Below are 15403 nucleotides of genomic sequence, written 5' to 3'. Positions count from 1 at the left end.
AAAAGTAATTACATTACACAACAAAGAAATGTGAAAGTGTCTAAAGTTCGGATATCAACTGTTGTAAATCAGGTTGTAAATAACCCAAATAATTGTTATGTGTTTGTTTTTGGCTTTTGTGCGTTAAATCAATTTTAAAAAAAAATAAAAGTTAGAAAACCAACCCAACCCACCTGCCCCTCCAAAATTCCATTGAAACTTCTGCTGAGTGCTCTTGATAGATAGGCATCTGAAGAACTTAAAGGATGACAAATCAACACACTGATTCCCCTACACCTTAACTCAGTCTTACCCAGCTGAGTAGCTGTCAGATTCCAGGAGAAAACCTTGGCTTCCTCAGCACATAGGCAAGCAGTGAACAGGCAGTCAAGACAGGGTTTCACCTCCACTTCTTCGGATTCTGCCAGGGTTGTTCTCACCTGAATGAGACCCGAAGGATGAGACACAAGATGAGCTATGCATCTGGGCCTAGCAAAAGGCAACTATTCAGGGAAAGGCACAATGTGAGCACATGAAGGTATACAGGCTGACTGCCAGTGCCTGTGTCTGCTGACCTTGGGATGGGATATCACATGTGCACAGTGGGCTAATACGGAGTTATGTCCAGTAGAATTTCAAGACCATGCATGGGTCAGAAAACTATTTTTTTGCCAACTCAGATTGGCAGGAACTCTCTGGAGAATTTTCCTTTGCAAACCTCTGAAAGTACTTCATCATCAGCCGCTCCGGGTCCTCGGAGAGGGGCGGCATACAAGTCTAATTAATAATAATAATAATAATAATAATAATAATAATAATAATAATAATAATAATAACAACAACAACAACAACAACAAGAACTTTATTTTTCTCTTCCCCATGGTTTGTGGGGAAGAAACTGGGGCAACTTGGAGTGTATCCTCTGTCAGGCACAGAAAGGAATACAATGCCTCTGTTTACAGTCTTGGTTTCCAACTCTAAAACTCATTCTGAATTTCCTCCTTCTAAATTTTGTAAGATTTCTGATTGTCCTAAACGGGCTCTCACCTGGATACAGTCCTTGAGGAAGTTGAAGACCGTGACCTTTATCTGGAAAGTCTCTCCACGAATCACAGAATACGGCAGAGTCAGCTCAACGAAGAAGGGCTGGAAAGCCCTGACGGTGGTTAATTCAGAGAGGCCAAAGCCTATGTCTGCCAAACAGAATGCATTTGCGTTCCACTCGGTGATAGTGTCTGGAATAGTGACTGAGTGAACTGCTTTCCCCTCCTCACTGCAAAACAGGAAGAGAAGTTTAGTGACAGGTCACACCAGAGCAGGAAGCTATATCAGCAAAATCAGCTGTTGTCCAATTTAACAGAATATAACAGCAGCTGGTCAGAGGGACTATGCAGGAAGTATGATTTATACTGTCTGGATCTGGCTTGCAAGGTGGTCAGATCTGACCCGTGGGGCTGTCCTGGAAACAGTGAACGGCTGGCCCATGGAGCCTTGGCCTGGCTCAGCCTGACCAGGCGCTGACTGAAACCTGATGGCGGCCATCTGGGCTGGATCGTGGCTAGCCTTAAACCCACACTGCTGCTGTGGCCCTGGCCTCTTCTCCCACAGATCTGGTGAGTGCATGGTGCCTAGCATCCCTGGGGACTGCGTTCTGAATGGTTCCAGGATGCCAGCCCTCATGTGCTCACTGCCTCTTATGTATAGAGGGTGGGACCAAGGTGGTGGTGCAGATATAAGGCTAGCCCTTAATGGCAGCCATCAGATTGCAAATGAGCGCCCAACCTCCATGTACTAATCTCTCCCCCTGCCCCCATCCCTTCTTGAGTGCAGAGGAAGGAGGAAGGTGGCAAGGAGACATAATGGGACCTTTAGGCTCATGGGATTTCTGCCAGCCAGGTGTGATGGGGGATAGGTGATTGCAGGGGCTTAGCATTTAGCATTTAGACTTATATACCAGTTCAGAGTGCTTTTACAGCCCTCTCTAAGTGGTTTACAGAATCAACATATTGCCCCCAACAATCTGGGTACTCATTTTACCCACCTTGGAAGGATGGAAGGATGAGTCAACCTTGAGCTGGTGGTGAGATTTGAATTGCTGAACTACATCTAGCAGCCAGCTGAAGTAGCTTGCAGTACTCCACTCTAGCCATTGATCCACCCTAGCTGTGGGGGAGATGCGGGTGGCAAGCAGCGGTGGCAGGCTTCTGGCATTGTGTGTGTGTGTGAGAATCAAAACTGCCCTCTTCTCATCAGGCCTGGAGGCAACAGAGGGGAGAGTGGACACAAAGGGAAAGCCACTGCTCAGGTTTTTTAAAACCTGCCAGAGGCTCTGGACAGGGGCTTCCCATTTTGATCCCTCCCCCAGCATGAGTCAGTCGAGGTGACTGGGGCTTGTATTTGTCCACCTGTCTGGGAAGAGTTTGATCTGGTGACACCTGATAAAGTGGACAAGGCCATTGGAGCTGTGAGTTCTGCCACTTGTTTACTGGATCCGTGTCCCTCCTGGCTGATTCAGGCCCGGCTACAGCACGGAAACTGCTTTGGTCGCGCTGATGGATGATTTCTGGCGGGCCTGGGACAGGGGTTTATCCTCTGTCCTGGTGCTTCTTGACCTCTCAGCAGCTTTTGATACCATCGACCATGGTATCCATCTGCGCTGGCTGAAAGGGTTGGGAGTGGGAGGCACTGTTCTTCAGTGGTTTTCCTCCTACCTCTCCGGTCAGTCGCAGTCGGTGTTAGTGGGGGGTCAGAGGTCGACCTCAAGGTCACTCCCTTGTGGGGTGCCTCAGGGGTCGGTCCTCTCCCCCCTGCTATTCAATATCTACATGAAACCGGTGGGTGAGATCATCCATGGGGATGGGGTGAGGTATCATCAATATGCAGATGATACCCAGCTGTACATCTCCACCCCATGTCCAGTCAACGAAGCAATGGAAGTGATGTGCCGGTGCCTGGAGGCTGTTGGAGTCTGGGTGGGTGCCAACAGACTCAAACTGTCCCTCCATAACCCTGGGGGGGGAATTATTGACCCCCTCAGAGAGGATCCGCAACTTGGGCATCCTCCTCGATCCACAGCTCACATTAGAGAACCATCTTTCAGCTGTGGCGAGGGGGACGTTTGCCCAGGTTCGCCTGGTGCACCAGTTGCGGCCCTATCTGGACCGGGACTCACTGCTCACAGTCACTCATGCCCTCATCACCTTGAGATTTGACTATTGTAACACTCTCTACATGGGGCTACCTTTGAAAAGTGTTCGGAAACTTCAGATCGTGCAGAATACAGCTGCGAGAGCAATCATGGGCTTTCCCAGGTATGCCCATGTCACACCAACACTCCGCAGTCTGCATTGGTTGCCGATCAGTTTCCGGTCACAATTCAAAGTGTTGGTTATGACCTATAAAGCCCTTCATGGCATTGGACCAGAATATCTGTGGGACCACCTTCTGCCGCACGAATCCCAGTGACCGATTAGGTCCCAAAGAGTTGGCCTTCTCCAGGTTCCGTTGACTAAACAATGTCGTTTGGTGGGTCCCAGGGGAAGAGCCTTCTCTGTGGTGGCCCCAACTCTCTGGAACCAGCTCCCCCCGGAGATTAGAACTGCCCCCACCCTCCTTGCCTTCCGTAAACTCCTTAAAACCCACCTTTGCCGCCAGGCATGGGGGAATTGAGATATCTCTCCCAGGCCTATACAATTTATGTATGGTATGTTTGTATCTATCTATCTATCTATCTATCTATCTATCTATCTATCTATCTATCTATCTATCTATCTATCTATCTATTTATTGGATTTGTATGCCGCCCCTCTCTGTAGACTCAGGGCCGCTAACAACAATAATAAAAACAGCATGTAAATCCAATACTACAACAACTAAAAAACTCTTATTTTAAAACCAATCGTACCTACAAACAAACACACCATGCATAAATTGTAAAGGCCTAGGGGGAAAGAGTATCTCAGTTCCCCCATGCCTGATGGCAGAGGTGGGTTTTAAGGAGCTTACGAAAGGCGAGGATGGTGGGGGCAATTCTAATCTCTGGAGGGAGTTGGTTCCAGAGGGCCGGGGCCACCACAGAGAAGGCTCTTCCCCTGGGCCCTGCCAAATTACATTGTTTAGTTCAGTGTTTCCCAACCTTTTTTGAGCCGCGGCACATTAATCATATTTTCAAAATCCTGGGGAACACTGAACGGGGGGACGGGGGGGTGCGGGGGGGGGCTAAAGAAAAGTTTGGACAAAAAAAAATCTCTTCCTCCATTTCACTCTATTTCTCCCTCCCTCTTTCTCTCTCTTCCTTCCTTTCTTTCTTTCTCTCTCTCCATCCCTCTCTTTCTTCCTCTCTTTTTTGCTCTCTTTCTCTCTCCCTCCTTCCCTCCCTCTATGTCTTTCTCTCTCCCTTGCTCTCTCTGCCTCTCTTGCTATCTCTCTTTCATTCTCTCTCTTTCTCTGTCTCTCTTGCTATGTCTCTTTCTTTCTCTCTATCTCTCTCTCTATCTCTTTCTCTGTCTCTCTCTCTGTCTTGCTATCTCTTTCTCTCTCTTTTTCTCTGTCTCTCTTGCTATCTCTTTCTTTCTCTGTCTCTCTGTCTCTCTTTCTCTCTCTTGCTATCTCTCTTTCTCTCTCTTTCTGTGTCTCTTGCTATCTCTCTTTCTTTCTCGCTCTCTATCTTTCTCTCTTTCTCTGTCTCTCTCTCTGTCTCTCTTGCTATCTCTTTCTCTCTCTCTCTCTCTTTCTATCTCTTTCTCTCTCTCTCTTGCTATCTCTTTCTTTTTCTCTTTCTCTCTTGCTATGTCTCTCTTTCTCTCTCTCTCGGGCGGGGGGTGGGGGCTAAAGAAAAGTTTGGACAAAAAAAATATCTCTTCCTCCATTTCACTCTATTTCTCCCTCCCTCTTTCCTTTCTATCTCTTTCCTTTCTATCTCTCCCTCCCTCTTTCCTTTCTATCTATTTTCTATCTCTCCCTCCCTCTTTCCTCCCTCCCTCTTTCCTCCCTCCCTCTTTCCTTTCTATCTCTCCCTTCCTCTTTCCTTTCTATCATTCTCTCCGTCCCTCAGCGGTGGCAAAGAACAAGGAAGGCAGGCTGCCGAGGGCACCGAGGACAAGAGCGCTCGCTCGCTCCCTCGCCCTCTGACTTCCCTCCCTCGCTGCTGAAGGGACGAGCGCGGGCACGTTGCAAGATGTTTTTGTTTGTTTTTTCCTTCCCCCGGCTCACGGGAGAGAGAGAGAGAGAAAGAAAGAGCGCAGCCAGGGAAAGCGGCCTCGAGCCGAGTGCGAACTGCAGGGTGCGGCAAAGGACTCCTTGCCAACCAAAAAGGGGGTGGGGGTGGTGAAGGCAAAGGTGGGGAAGGGAAGAGCGGGAGACCCCCAGACAGAACGTCTGAGGGGAAGGAAAGACGGAAGGAGGGAGGGATTGAGAAGCGAAGCCAGGGAGGGCTGAGAGAAAAGGGGAGCGGCGCGCGCGAGAGAGGGGGGGGCGGGCATTCCCGAAACGGACGGAGAAAGCCCTCTCTCGCAGTGAAAGCGCTCCCAGCCAGGGGGCTGCGAGAGAGGGCATTCTCCGTCCGTTTCGGGAAAGCCCGCCCCAGCACCGGCAGCGCCCCGCCCAGCTGGAGCTTCCCTAGGAGCTCCGCGGCACACCTGGCTGTGGCACACCGGTTGGGAAACACTGGTTTAGTTGACGGGACCCGGAGAAGGCCCACTCTGTGGGGCCTAACTGGTCGCTGGGATTCGTGCAGCAGAAGGCGGTCCCTGAGATAATCTGTATGTATGTTTGATTAATAATGGGTTTTTAAAAAAAATGTTTTTTAAATTATTAGATTTGTTATGAATTGTTCTATTGCTGTTGTGAGTCGCCCTGAGTCTACGGAGAGGGGCGGCATACAAATCTAATAAATAAATAAATAAATAAATAAATAAAATCAATCAAGCTGGCCACGCCCCCAGGCCACCCCAACCGTGCCTTTCACTCCAACTCCCCAAGGATATTATTCCCAATTCCAAACTCTTCCTATCAGCCTGTCTTTTCTGTGTTTCTCTTGTGGCATCTATCACCTTACAAACTACTGGCCAGGTAATTATGTAGAGTGCTGATCCATTCAGCCAGTGATGCATTTGAAAGAGTCTGCTGAGGGAATTCTGGCACATTTTAGTATAGGAAATCCAGATTCTGCCCACATTCTTACTCCTATCGCTGTCTTCCAATAAAAATTCCTTTTGAAATGCCTTTTGTTTCAAGAGTTCTGCTTTCTTGAGAAGACTGGCAAGACAGGACCTTACATTAGGCAGAATCTACAAAGTGGTCAACATGGAGTAGCTTCAGCCCTATCATGGGGACAGTGTACACAATGTCCAACCTGGGCAGTAACCCTGAGGAAGTTGAGTGCAACTGATACACATGCTATACAAATGGCTTAGCCAGTGACTGGGCAGAGGGAATCTTGGGACAAAGTTGGTTTGTTTATAGAGAAAAAGTCAGTAATAACCCAGATCATAGTATTACCCAACTTTCTCCAGCAACTCCACAATGAAGTCCATTGATATTTCCTTCCAGGGATTGAGGGGTTGGCCATGGTCTGTAATAGCCCCGGTGGTGTTCGGGTTAGCTTTTTCATTGATGCACACACTGGGCAGCTGGCTACATAGGTCTCTATGTCCTTCTTTATGCACAGCCATCAGAACTGTTTTTTTACTAGATAAACTAGGAGAGTTTTAACAAATCCAAAAGGCCACACCCTTTTCGTGTCATCACTGCATTGTAGCAGTAAAGTCTGCTGGCTTGCCAGAATATACAATTTGCTCCCCATCCATGCTAACCTATCTCTCATTGACAGCTCATCCCTATGTTGCTGGAATGATTTATCATCCACTAAAGACCTGAGCTTCAGCTACAGATGTTGTCAAGGCTCTCTGTTACCTTGTGAGAGTTCACGCAACTACTATTTGGTTGGAGGAGATGATGAAATTGATGACTTTTCCCTGGCACTGTTGTACTGTGGCACACTGGAGAGGGTATCTACAAGGAGGTTTTTCCCTCCAGATAGAGAGCAAAGCATGAAATTGAAGCAACTGAAATATTGGGTCCATCCAAAACCTTCTTGGGTTATAGCTTTCAAGGAGTGCTTCCAAATTTTTGTGGTCAGTCCACATTTTGAAAGGAATTCTACTATTTTCCAGAAATCGCCTCCATATGAGGAGACCTCACCAGACTGCTTAGGCTACTTTTTCCCAGATTGTCTTTCTGTCTCAGAGAGTTAGGGGAAATATAGGCACAAGGCTGTATCTTCCTTTTCATGTTCTTCTGGAATAGCACTGGTCCCACATCCAAATCCCTAGCACCCACTTGAATTATGAATGTCATATCTGGGTTGAAATACTTCAAACTGGCTCAGCAGCAAAGAGGCATTTTAATTTCTTGAATGTTGCTTAGCATTCCAGTGACCATTTTAAGGTGTGGCTGAGTCTGGTTTGATTACTCCTTTTGTATTTAGCAAGTTTGTGAAGAAACTTTGCAATTGCTTCCTCATCTGTTAGTCCTCATCTTCTCACTCTAAGATTACCCACACCTTCACATGGTCCATTTCCATACTGTTTTACAAAATGTGGTACTTTGCATAAAGTTGAACCTCTAAGAGCTTCTCAAGCACCACTCTGACCAACTTATATATAATAATAATAATAATAATAATAATAATAATAATAATAATAATAATAATAATTTATTGGATTTGTATGCCGCCCCTCTCCGTAGACTCGGGGTGGCTAACAACAATGATAAAAACAACATTTAACAATCCAATAATAAAAACAACTAAAAACCCTTATTATAAAACCAAACACACACACAAACATACCATGCATAACTTGTAATGGCCTAGGGGGAAGGAATATCTCAACTCCCCCATGCCTGGCGGTATGAGTAGTTGAGTATGCTCCTCTATCATCTGGATATAGATCAAGATGTCATCTAAATATTCTAGGACTCTCAGTACAGATGTTCACACAGGACCTCATATATCAGTTGCATCCAAACAGCAGAATGCAGCTGCGAGAGCAATCATGAGCTTTCCCAAAAATGCCCATGTTACACCAACACTCCGCAGTCTGCATTGGTTGCCGATCAGTTTCCGGTCACAATTCTAAGTGTTGGTTATGACCTATAAAGCCCTTCATGGCACTGGACCAGATTATCTCAGGGACCGCCTTCTGCCGCATGAATCCCAGCGACCGATTAGGTCCCACAGAGTGGGCCTTCTCTGGGTCCTGTCAACTAAACAATGTCGTTTGGCGGGATCCAGGGGAAGAGCCTTCTCTGTGGTGGCCCCGGCCCTCTGGAACCAACTCCCTCCAGAGATCAGAATTGCCCCCACCCTCCCGCCTTTCGTAAGTTCCTTAAAACCCACCTCTGCCATCAGGCATGGGGGAACTGAGATATTCTTTCCCCCTAGGCCTCTACAGTTTATGCATGGTATGTCAGCATGTATGTCTGGTTTTTATAATAAGGGTTTTTTAGTTGTTTTATTATTGGATTGCTACATATTGTTTTTATCACTGTTGTTAGCCGCCCTGAGTCCATGGAGAAGGGCAGCATACAAATCCAATAAATAAATCAGCTATCACCCAGTGGGCAATTGAATGTTGTCTTTCATTCATCACCTTTCTAATCCTCACACAATAATATGCTTCTCTCAAATCCAATTTTGTAAATATCCTTCCCTTTGTGAGGTGGCCTAGCATGCCTTTTATAATTGGAAAGGGGTACTTGATCTCCAAGTAAATGCCATTTAACCAATGATAGTCTATGTACAACCTAAGGGATCAATCTTTCTTTTCCTCAAAGAATTCTTGTCCAAATTCCACTGGGAGTTTCTCCAATTCCCTGGGAGTCATCAAATACAATTTTGATTTTGGTAGTCTGGTTCTGGGCAAAATTTCAATACCACAGTCTGTGTAGCGATAAGGTAGGAGTACATCAGATTCCCCCTGATTGAATACCTCAGCTAAGTATTGACAAAGCCAATTCTAATGGTTTCACATGCAAATAGGATAGTTCACATTTTCCCTGGCTCTCCCATTGTCACTTTATTCCATCCAATCGGTTTAGTTCAATTTGTTTGGTTGCTGACTTTCTCAGCAAGTGACCTTGGGTCTCAGACTCTGCGTCAGTGCTCTTTGCATTATTTCCCCCCTCCTTATACCTCCCCTGCATTCCAATCTATTCTCTCCCCCATTGCTCCTTGTTCAGCTGTGAGCGGGATTTGCAAAGCAAGCCAAGCCTCTGTCTTGACACTATGCATTAATGGAGGTTGTCAATAAATTTTAAGAAAGACACTGGATGATTGTTTGAACAATGGATATTGTCTTCAATTGATTGATTATTTATTGGACAATCTGATTGTCCATTATTTAAAAATGCCATGTATATAAAAAATGAAGTCTCTAAAGAGAAATTAGAGATTTGTTACAAAATACAGTATCTGTGCATTGCAATGTATACATTGAATAAATCTAAGCATCCAGATACAAATGTCCAGATAGCAATATGTTTGAAAGCATTTGTTCTTCAAAGAATGGGTGAGTTCTTTCACTACGCTAGTAAAAGCAAATTTCATCCTCTGAAATGATATTTTAATTCCTCCCCCAATGAATTTTCACTTACTTGATAGGGATCAGATTCCAAATCCAGGTGGCTGGAAAGAATGTTCTAGGTTTGGCTTCCTCTTCCTTCTTGGAGACTGAATCAAGATCTTCTGGAATTGCATTCTTTACTGAATAAGCCACAGGGATACCTGTGAGTAAATGCAAAAGTAGATCCCTGGGAATGAGGAGTGGAGGCCATGACAAGAGGGTGGTTAATGACAATCTGTCAAATACAAATTTTATGCTTTCCCAGAGGTAAAATAGGTAAGCATTTAACTTCCTGAAGTTGTTTCTTTTTTCAGGTAATGGTCTAAAACTATTCCAAGCTTTTTAGGGTGTCCACATCAAAGAGGAAGAGGGCCTCTTCACATACCTGCTCAGCTATTTAAACCAGCGCTGTCTTTTTTTCTCAGGGCACAAGTCTTTGCTTTTCTTACAAAATGATAAAAAGAGTAACTTTGAAAGTGGCCTGGAGGAACCTCACATTTGCTTTATGATAAATTGAGGCCTTATAATAAAGTCATTGTGACAGCCACTTCTGGAATAGGCAATGTGTCCTTAACCATCCATGTCAGCCATTTTGTGAGTGTTCAGCACAAAATCCAGGTTCTGGCCCCATTTCCCCAATGCTACTTACTGTCAATCTAAGGAACTGATGTTTCAGTCAGATCACCTAAAGTTCTTTATCAACATTGACTATTTTAGCTATTGATGGAGATGTGGCTGGGATCTATTGCCTCTCTTTCTACAGTGCATTTTAGAAAGAAACTTGCCGAGTGATGGACCACGAATCTCACCGTACAGAGGGTAATCTGCATGGTAAACCTTTCTCTGAATATGGGGCAGCTCACAGGATACTGGTTTCTTAACTCTGGTGTTGGTGAAAAGTTTCAAACCCAGCTCCTTTAAACATTACAAAACAAACAACAAACAAAAACAAAACAAATAAAAACAAAATGAAGGTCAGTTTGAAAATGAGATACAATAGAAGACAATCTCTTGGAAGCAAAAATATTCCCTGCATGTCTCGCAGGGAATGTTCACAAAGTGCTCTCAGTAATATATTGTATACAGGGTTTTTTTCATTTAGTGACTATTCAAACTTACATCACTGAAAAAAATCACTGACATTTGGCCATATTTCACCTGTATGACTGTTGCAGCATCATGTGATCAAAATTCAGACACTTGACAGCTGATTGATATTTATGACCTTAGCGGTGTCCTGCGATCATGTGATCACCTTCTGACAAGCAAAGTCAATGGGGAAGCTAGATTTACTTAACAACTATGCTACGAATTTAATAACTGCAATGATTCACTTAACCATTGTGACAAGACAAGTCATAAAATGGGGCAAAACTCACTTAACAAATGTCTCATTTAGCAACATATATTTTGGGTTCACTTGTGGTCATAAATTAAGGACTATGTGTATAATTTAAAATCTTCCACAAGATACTTAGGCTATTATACAAATACATCAAACTGTGTTGTATATAACCAGCATTGTGTACTTTTTTGCCTATCTCATCTCATGCTTTACACCTGTTTCAACTTTTGTATATAGTTAACAGGGCCGCCATCAGGAATTTTGGGGCCCCATACAGTCTAAGTGTCTGCCCCCCCGCCATTTTAAAACTACTGCCCCCCAAATCCCGTGCCATGCCCACCATGGCCACACACCCTAGGCAAGTCCTCCCCCGGCCCTCTGAGGTCAAACACAGCCCTGATGTGGCCCTCAATGAAATTGAGTTTGACACCCCTGGCCTAGAGGCTAAATCCTACGAACAAGGGCTAAGAGAGTTGTTTAGCTCAACAAATAGAAAACTGAGGGGCAATATAATAGTAGTTTCCCAATCTTTAAAGGGCTGCCACAGAGCAGATGGCATCTATTTATTCTCCATGCCACCTGAAGGTAGTACAAGAAGCAATGGGCTGGAGGCTGGCAAAAGTGATTTTCAATGTCGGGCGCGTAGGCCGGTGCGCGCTGTCCCCATCTCGCTGCCAGCCCTTTGAGGTTTTTCTTACTTTGAATGTTCCGGGTGGGCTGGCAGGGGGATGGGGAGAGCGCGCCCCGGCCCGCTCGCCCGACATTGAAAATCACCTTAGCTGGCCCCCGCTGTGAGAACACCTGCCCCGCCTCTCCTGCAGCCCCCTTGCTGAGAGCCCGGGACAAAAGCGCTCTCAGCGAAGGTGGGAAGCAGAGGAGAAAGAGAGGCGGATCAGGCGGGCGGGCAGCGGCGACTAGCCAGGGGCATGAGGGGGCTAGAGGTGTGGGGTGGGTGGGAGCGGCCGTGGCTCCATGCACGCTCTTGGAAAAGGGTGCTCAGGGGGCGTTTTGGGGTGCGCTGGCGCAGGCGTGCGCATCCTACAGCAGGGAACGATGCTGGGCACAATGACTGCTGCGGGCGCCAGGAGGCCGGCACATGGTGGCAGGCCAAAACCGCCCCCCCCATTTTTCAATTTGGCCGGGCCCCTGACGCCAGTACCAGTAATACTGGCCTATCGGTGGCCCTGATAGTAAATACCATAAGTAAATGGGAAAAATAAGGATCTTTGTTCAGCTAGCACGTTTTTCTAAATTTTTGAGGCTGTTGCAGGCAAGGTTGGCTCTGGGAAAGAGTCCTAGTGGAGAGTAGAAGTCTTGGGAGAAAGGCGAGCTCCCAAGGTGCCCTTAGTTCAAGTGCTAGAGGTGCCCTTAGAGCTAGAGGTGCCCTTAGTTCAAGTGCAGAAGAAATCAACCTGTCTTGGCCGATCTGCAGGTATGATTGCCATTCTGTACAGAAGGAAGCCAAGAAGTGAAGCATATCAAAGAGAAAAAAGGGGGGAAAGAAAAATGAAACGTATAGAAGAATCTTGAAGTGAGAGTTGGAACTGATAAGAAAGCAGCAACTTTAAATCAAAAAAGAGAAAGTAAAATAATTGTTGTAATCGGAAAGAGGAAGTGTTGGAGAGGATAGAAAAAGTGATTTTCAGATGGTGAAAGAGGAAGAGGTGATTAGAAGGAGAGACTATTTTTTTAATTTTTAATTTTTTTAATACAAAATTTTTATTTCTAAACACTTATAACAAACAAATTTTTTAAAAAAACAGTGGACATTACATGACAGATCAGTTTACATTTCTCATGATACTCGTTAATACTTATTCATTCTTATATAGTTTATATTAACAATTCATTTAGTTTCTATACATCCTTTCAAATATATATTTTATTCCCTCCTCCCCCCGATATTTAAACATCTGTTTCTTTCTCTTTAATCATTTCATCTTTTTTAAATCTTTAAATATTTTAAATTTGTCAGATTATTTATGATTTGTTTCCACGTGTTGTGAGCCGCCCCGAGTCTTCGGAGAGGGGCGGCATACAAATCTAAGTAATAGATAATAAATAAATAAATCTTTTGTTTTAACTATCTATTTTAAACTTTTCAATTTTTCCATCCAACAATAAAATCTATCCCAACATTTATAATAGTCTGAATTGTCTTTTTAAAAATTTATTATTATTTATTCATTTCAGCACACACATTATTTTTTCAATTACCTCTTCTTCTTTTGGTATGTCATTATTTTTCCATACTTGTGTGAAAGTTATCCTTGCGGCTGTGGTTATGTGCAATATCAGATATAATTGACTTTTTTCCACCATGCTATTCCCAACCATGCTATTCCCAACAGAAAAATTTCCAAGGTTTTTTTCTATTTTCTTATGTAGCATCTCTTCTAACCACACATTAATTCTTTCCCAGTATAATTTAACTTTTTCACAGCCCCATCAGACATGATAATACGAGCTCCGTTCTTTCTTGCATTTCCAACATTTTGCTGTGTACTTTTTGCCAATTTTTGCCAATTGGACAGGTGTTACGTGATATCTAAAAACATCGGTACCAGTTCTCCTGGTAGGATGTCACTAGTGTCCATTTTTTATTTCTGTCCCAGATTTACTGCCATTCATTCAGATTAATACTATAGCCAAAATCCTGAGCCCACTTGACCATGTTATCCTTTACTTGTTCTATTTCCATTTTATAATTTAGGAAATATTGATACAATTTTTAAAATCATTTTGTCGTCCTGCCCCAGCAGAATTTTGTCCAGTGCTATATTGGTTTCTATTTTCCATTCTCTCTTGTCTTTTTCATACCTCGATCTTATTTGTAGGTATTCCCACCACTCTAAAACTATCCCCTCTTCTCTTAATTCCATTCTTGTTTTGATAAATTCTTCTTCCTTCATTAGTTCTTTATATGTTATTGCTTTCCTTGTTTTGTTAAGATTCGGGAGAGTGTATGCTTCTAAAGGTGAATACCAATATGAGGTGCCTCTATATGTTTGTTTCTTGATTTTTAGCCAAACTTTTAGCAGATATTTTCTTATGTAATGATTTATAAAATAATGGTGCGCATTATGTTTTCTATCCCACAAAAACTAGTGCCACCCAGCCTGTAGGTCATGGTCTTCTAATTCTAAAATTCTTTTATCTTCTAATTTGATCCAAATTTTAACCCACATTAATACAGCTGCTTGATAAAAACCTTTCCAGTCAGGTAACCATGGTTTTACCTCTGTTTTTTGCTTCCTGTAATAGTTTTAATATTATTCTGGGTTTTTTGGTGCTGCCATATGACTTTACTAGTTATTCTATTTAAATTTATAAAATAATCCTGCTTCAATTCAATTGGTATTGTCTGAAAAAGGAATAAAATATTTGGGAGGATATTCATTTTCATAACTGCGGTTCTTCCCATAAAGGAAAGCTGCAATTTACTTCAATTCCCCAAATCTTTAAGAAAATTTTCATTTAGTGTATCATAATTATATACGGTAAGTTGTTTGTCTGTTAGCCAGAAATCCATTTTGGCCTGAATGTATGAAACAATTCAAATAACCTTTCAGTCTTTGGGCTAAAATTGAACTGAAAATTTTATAATCTACATTTAAGAGTGATTCTATAATTCTGAATTAAAGTAGAATCTGTATCTTTTTTAGGTATAAGGATTATACAGGTTTCTTTCCAAGAGTGAGGTATCTTTCCTTCTTTGAGAACTGCATTATATAGTTCTAATAGTATCATTTCTAGTTGTTCTTGCATTACTTTATAGAGTTCTGATGGAATCTCATTGGGGCCTGCAGACTTGTTATCTTTTTGTTTTTGTATTGCTTCTTTCAGTTCTAATGGTGTAATTTCTTTATTAAGCATCTGTTTGGTATCTTCCATTATTTTAGGAATGCTGCCAGTGTGAATATCTTTTGTATCTTATCTAATCTATTAGCCTGTTCATTTTGGTATAGAGTTCCATAAAACTCTCTAATAACTCTCTACAATAGGCCCTTGGCTTCCTGCTACGTTCTGTGCCTGAAGTCTCTTCAAAATGTCCCTTGCCTGCTGCTACGTTCTCTGCCCAATCTCCCTTCCAAAGTAACCTTCTCGCCCACCGCTTCCTCCGCTCACCGCTTTCTTTTTTTAAAGCCTTAAAGTTTTGGATTTTCCTAATTGGTTTTCACACATTATTCGCTTTTACATTGATTCCTATAGGAAACATTGTTTCATCTTACAAACTTTTCTACTTACGAACCTGGTCATGGAACGAATTAAGTTCATAAGACGAGGTACCACTGTATGTTAAAGGGTTAAATAAGGTTCAGGAGATAAATGTTTTTAATAGGAAAGTGAATACAAGAACAAGGGGGCACAATCTGAGGTTGGTTGGGGAAAAGATTAGAAATAACGTTGGAAAATATTATTTTACTGAAAGAGTAGTAGATACTTGGGACAAACG

The 15403-nt window shown here is 43.3% G+C and overlaps 1 protein-coding gene across 2 annotated transcripts in view; it reads right to left on the bottom strand.

Moving 5' to 3' along the window:
- Positions 1–15403, bottom strand: part of LOC139161971 (alpha-2-macroglobulin-like protein 1) — a 116287-nt gene that overhangs the window by 36271 nt on the left and 64613 nt on the right. The window contains exons 18-21 of one of the 2 annotated variants that reach the window (XM_070741847.1): positions 10412–10517; positions 9634–9763; positions 1027–1252; positions 293–419 (exon numbers count right to left, since the gene is read on the bottom strand). In XM_070741847.1, coding sequence (XP_070597948.1) covers positions 293–419; positions 1027–1252; positions 9634–9763; positions 10412–10517 — 589 coding nt within the window. Of the gene's footprint in view, positions 1–292; positions 420–1026; positions 1253–9633; positions 9764–10387; positions 10518–15403 lie in introns of both variants that reach the window. The other variant, XM_070741846.1, reaches the window with a different exon arrangement.

Source organism: Erythrolamprus reginae, chromosome 2 (genome assembly GCF_031021105.1).
Source record: "Erythrolamprus reginae isolate rEryReg1 chromosome 2, rEryReg1.hap1, whole genome shotgun sequence".
Lineage (NCBI taxonomy): Eukaryota > Metazoa > Chordata > Lepidosauria > Squamata > Dipsadidae > Erythrolamprus > Erythrolamprus reginae.
Note: the sequence above shows the minus strand (reverse complement) of the source record. Positions and strands in the feature narration are given on the sequence as shown.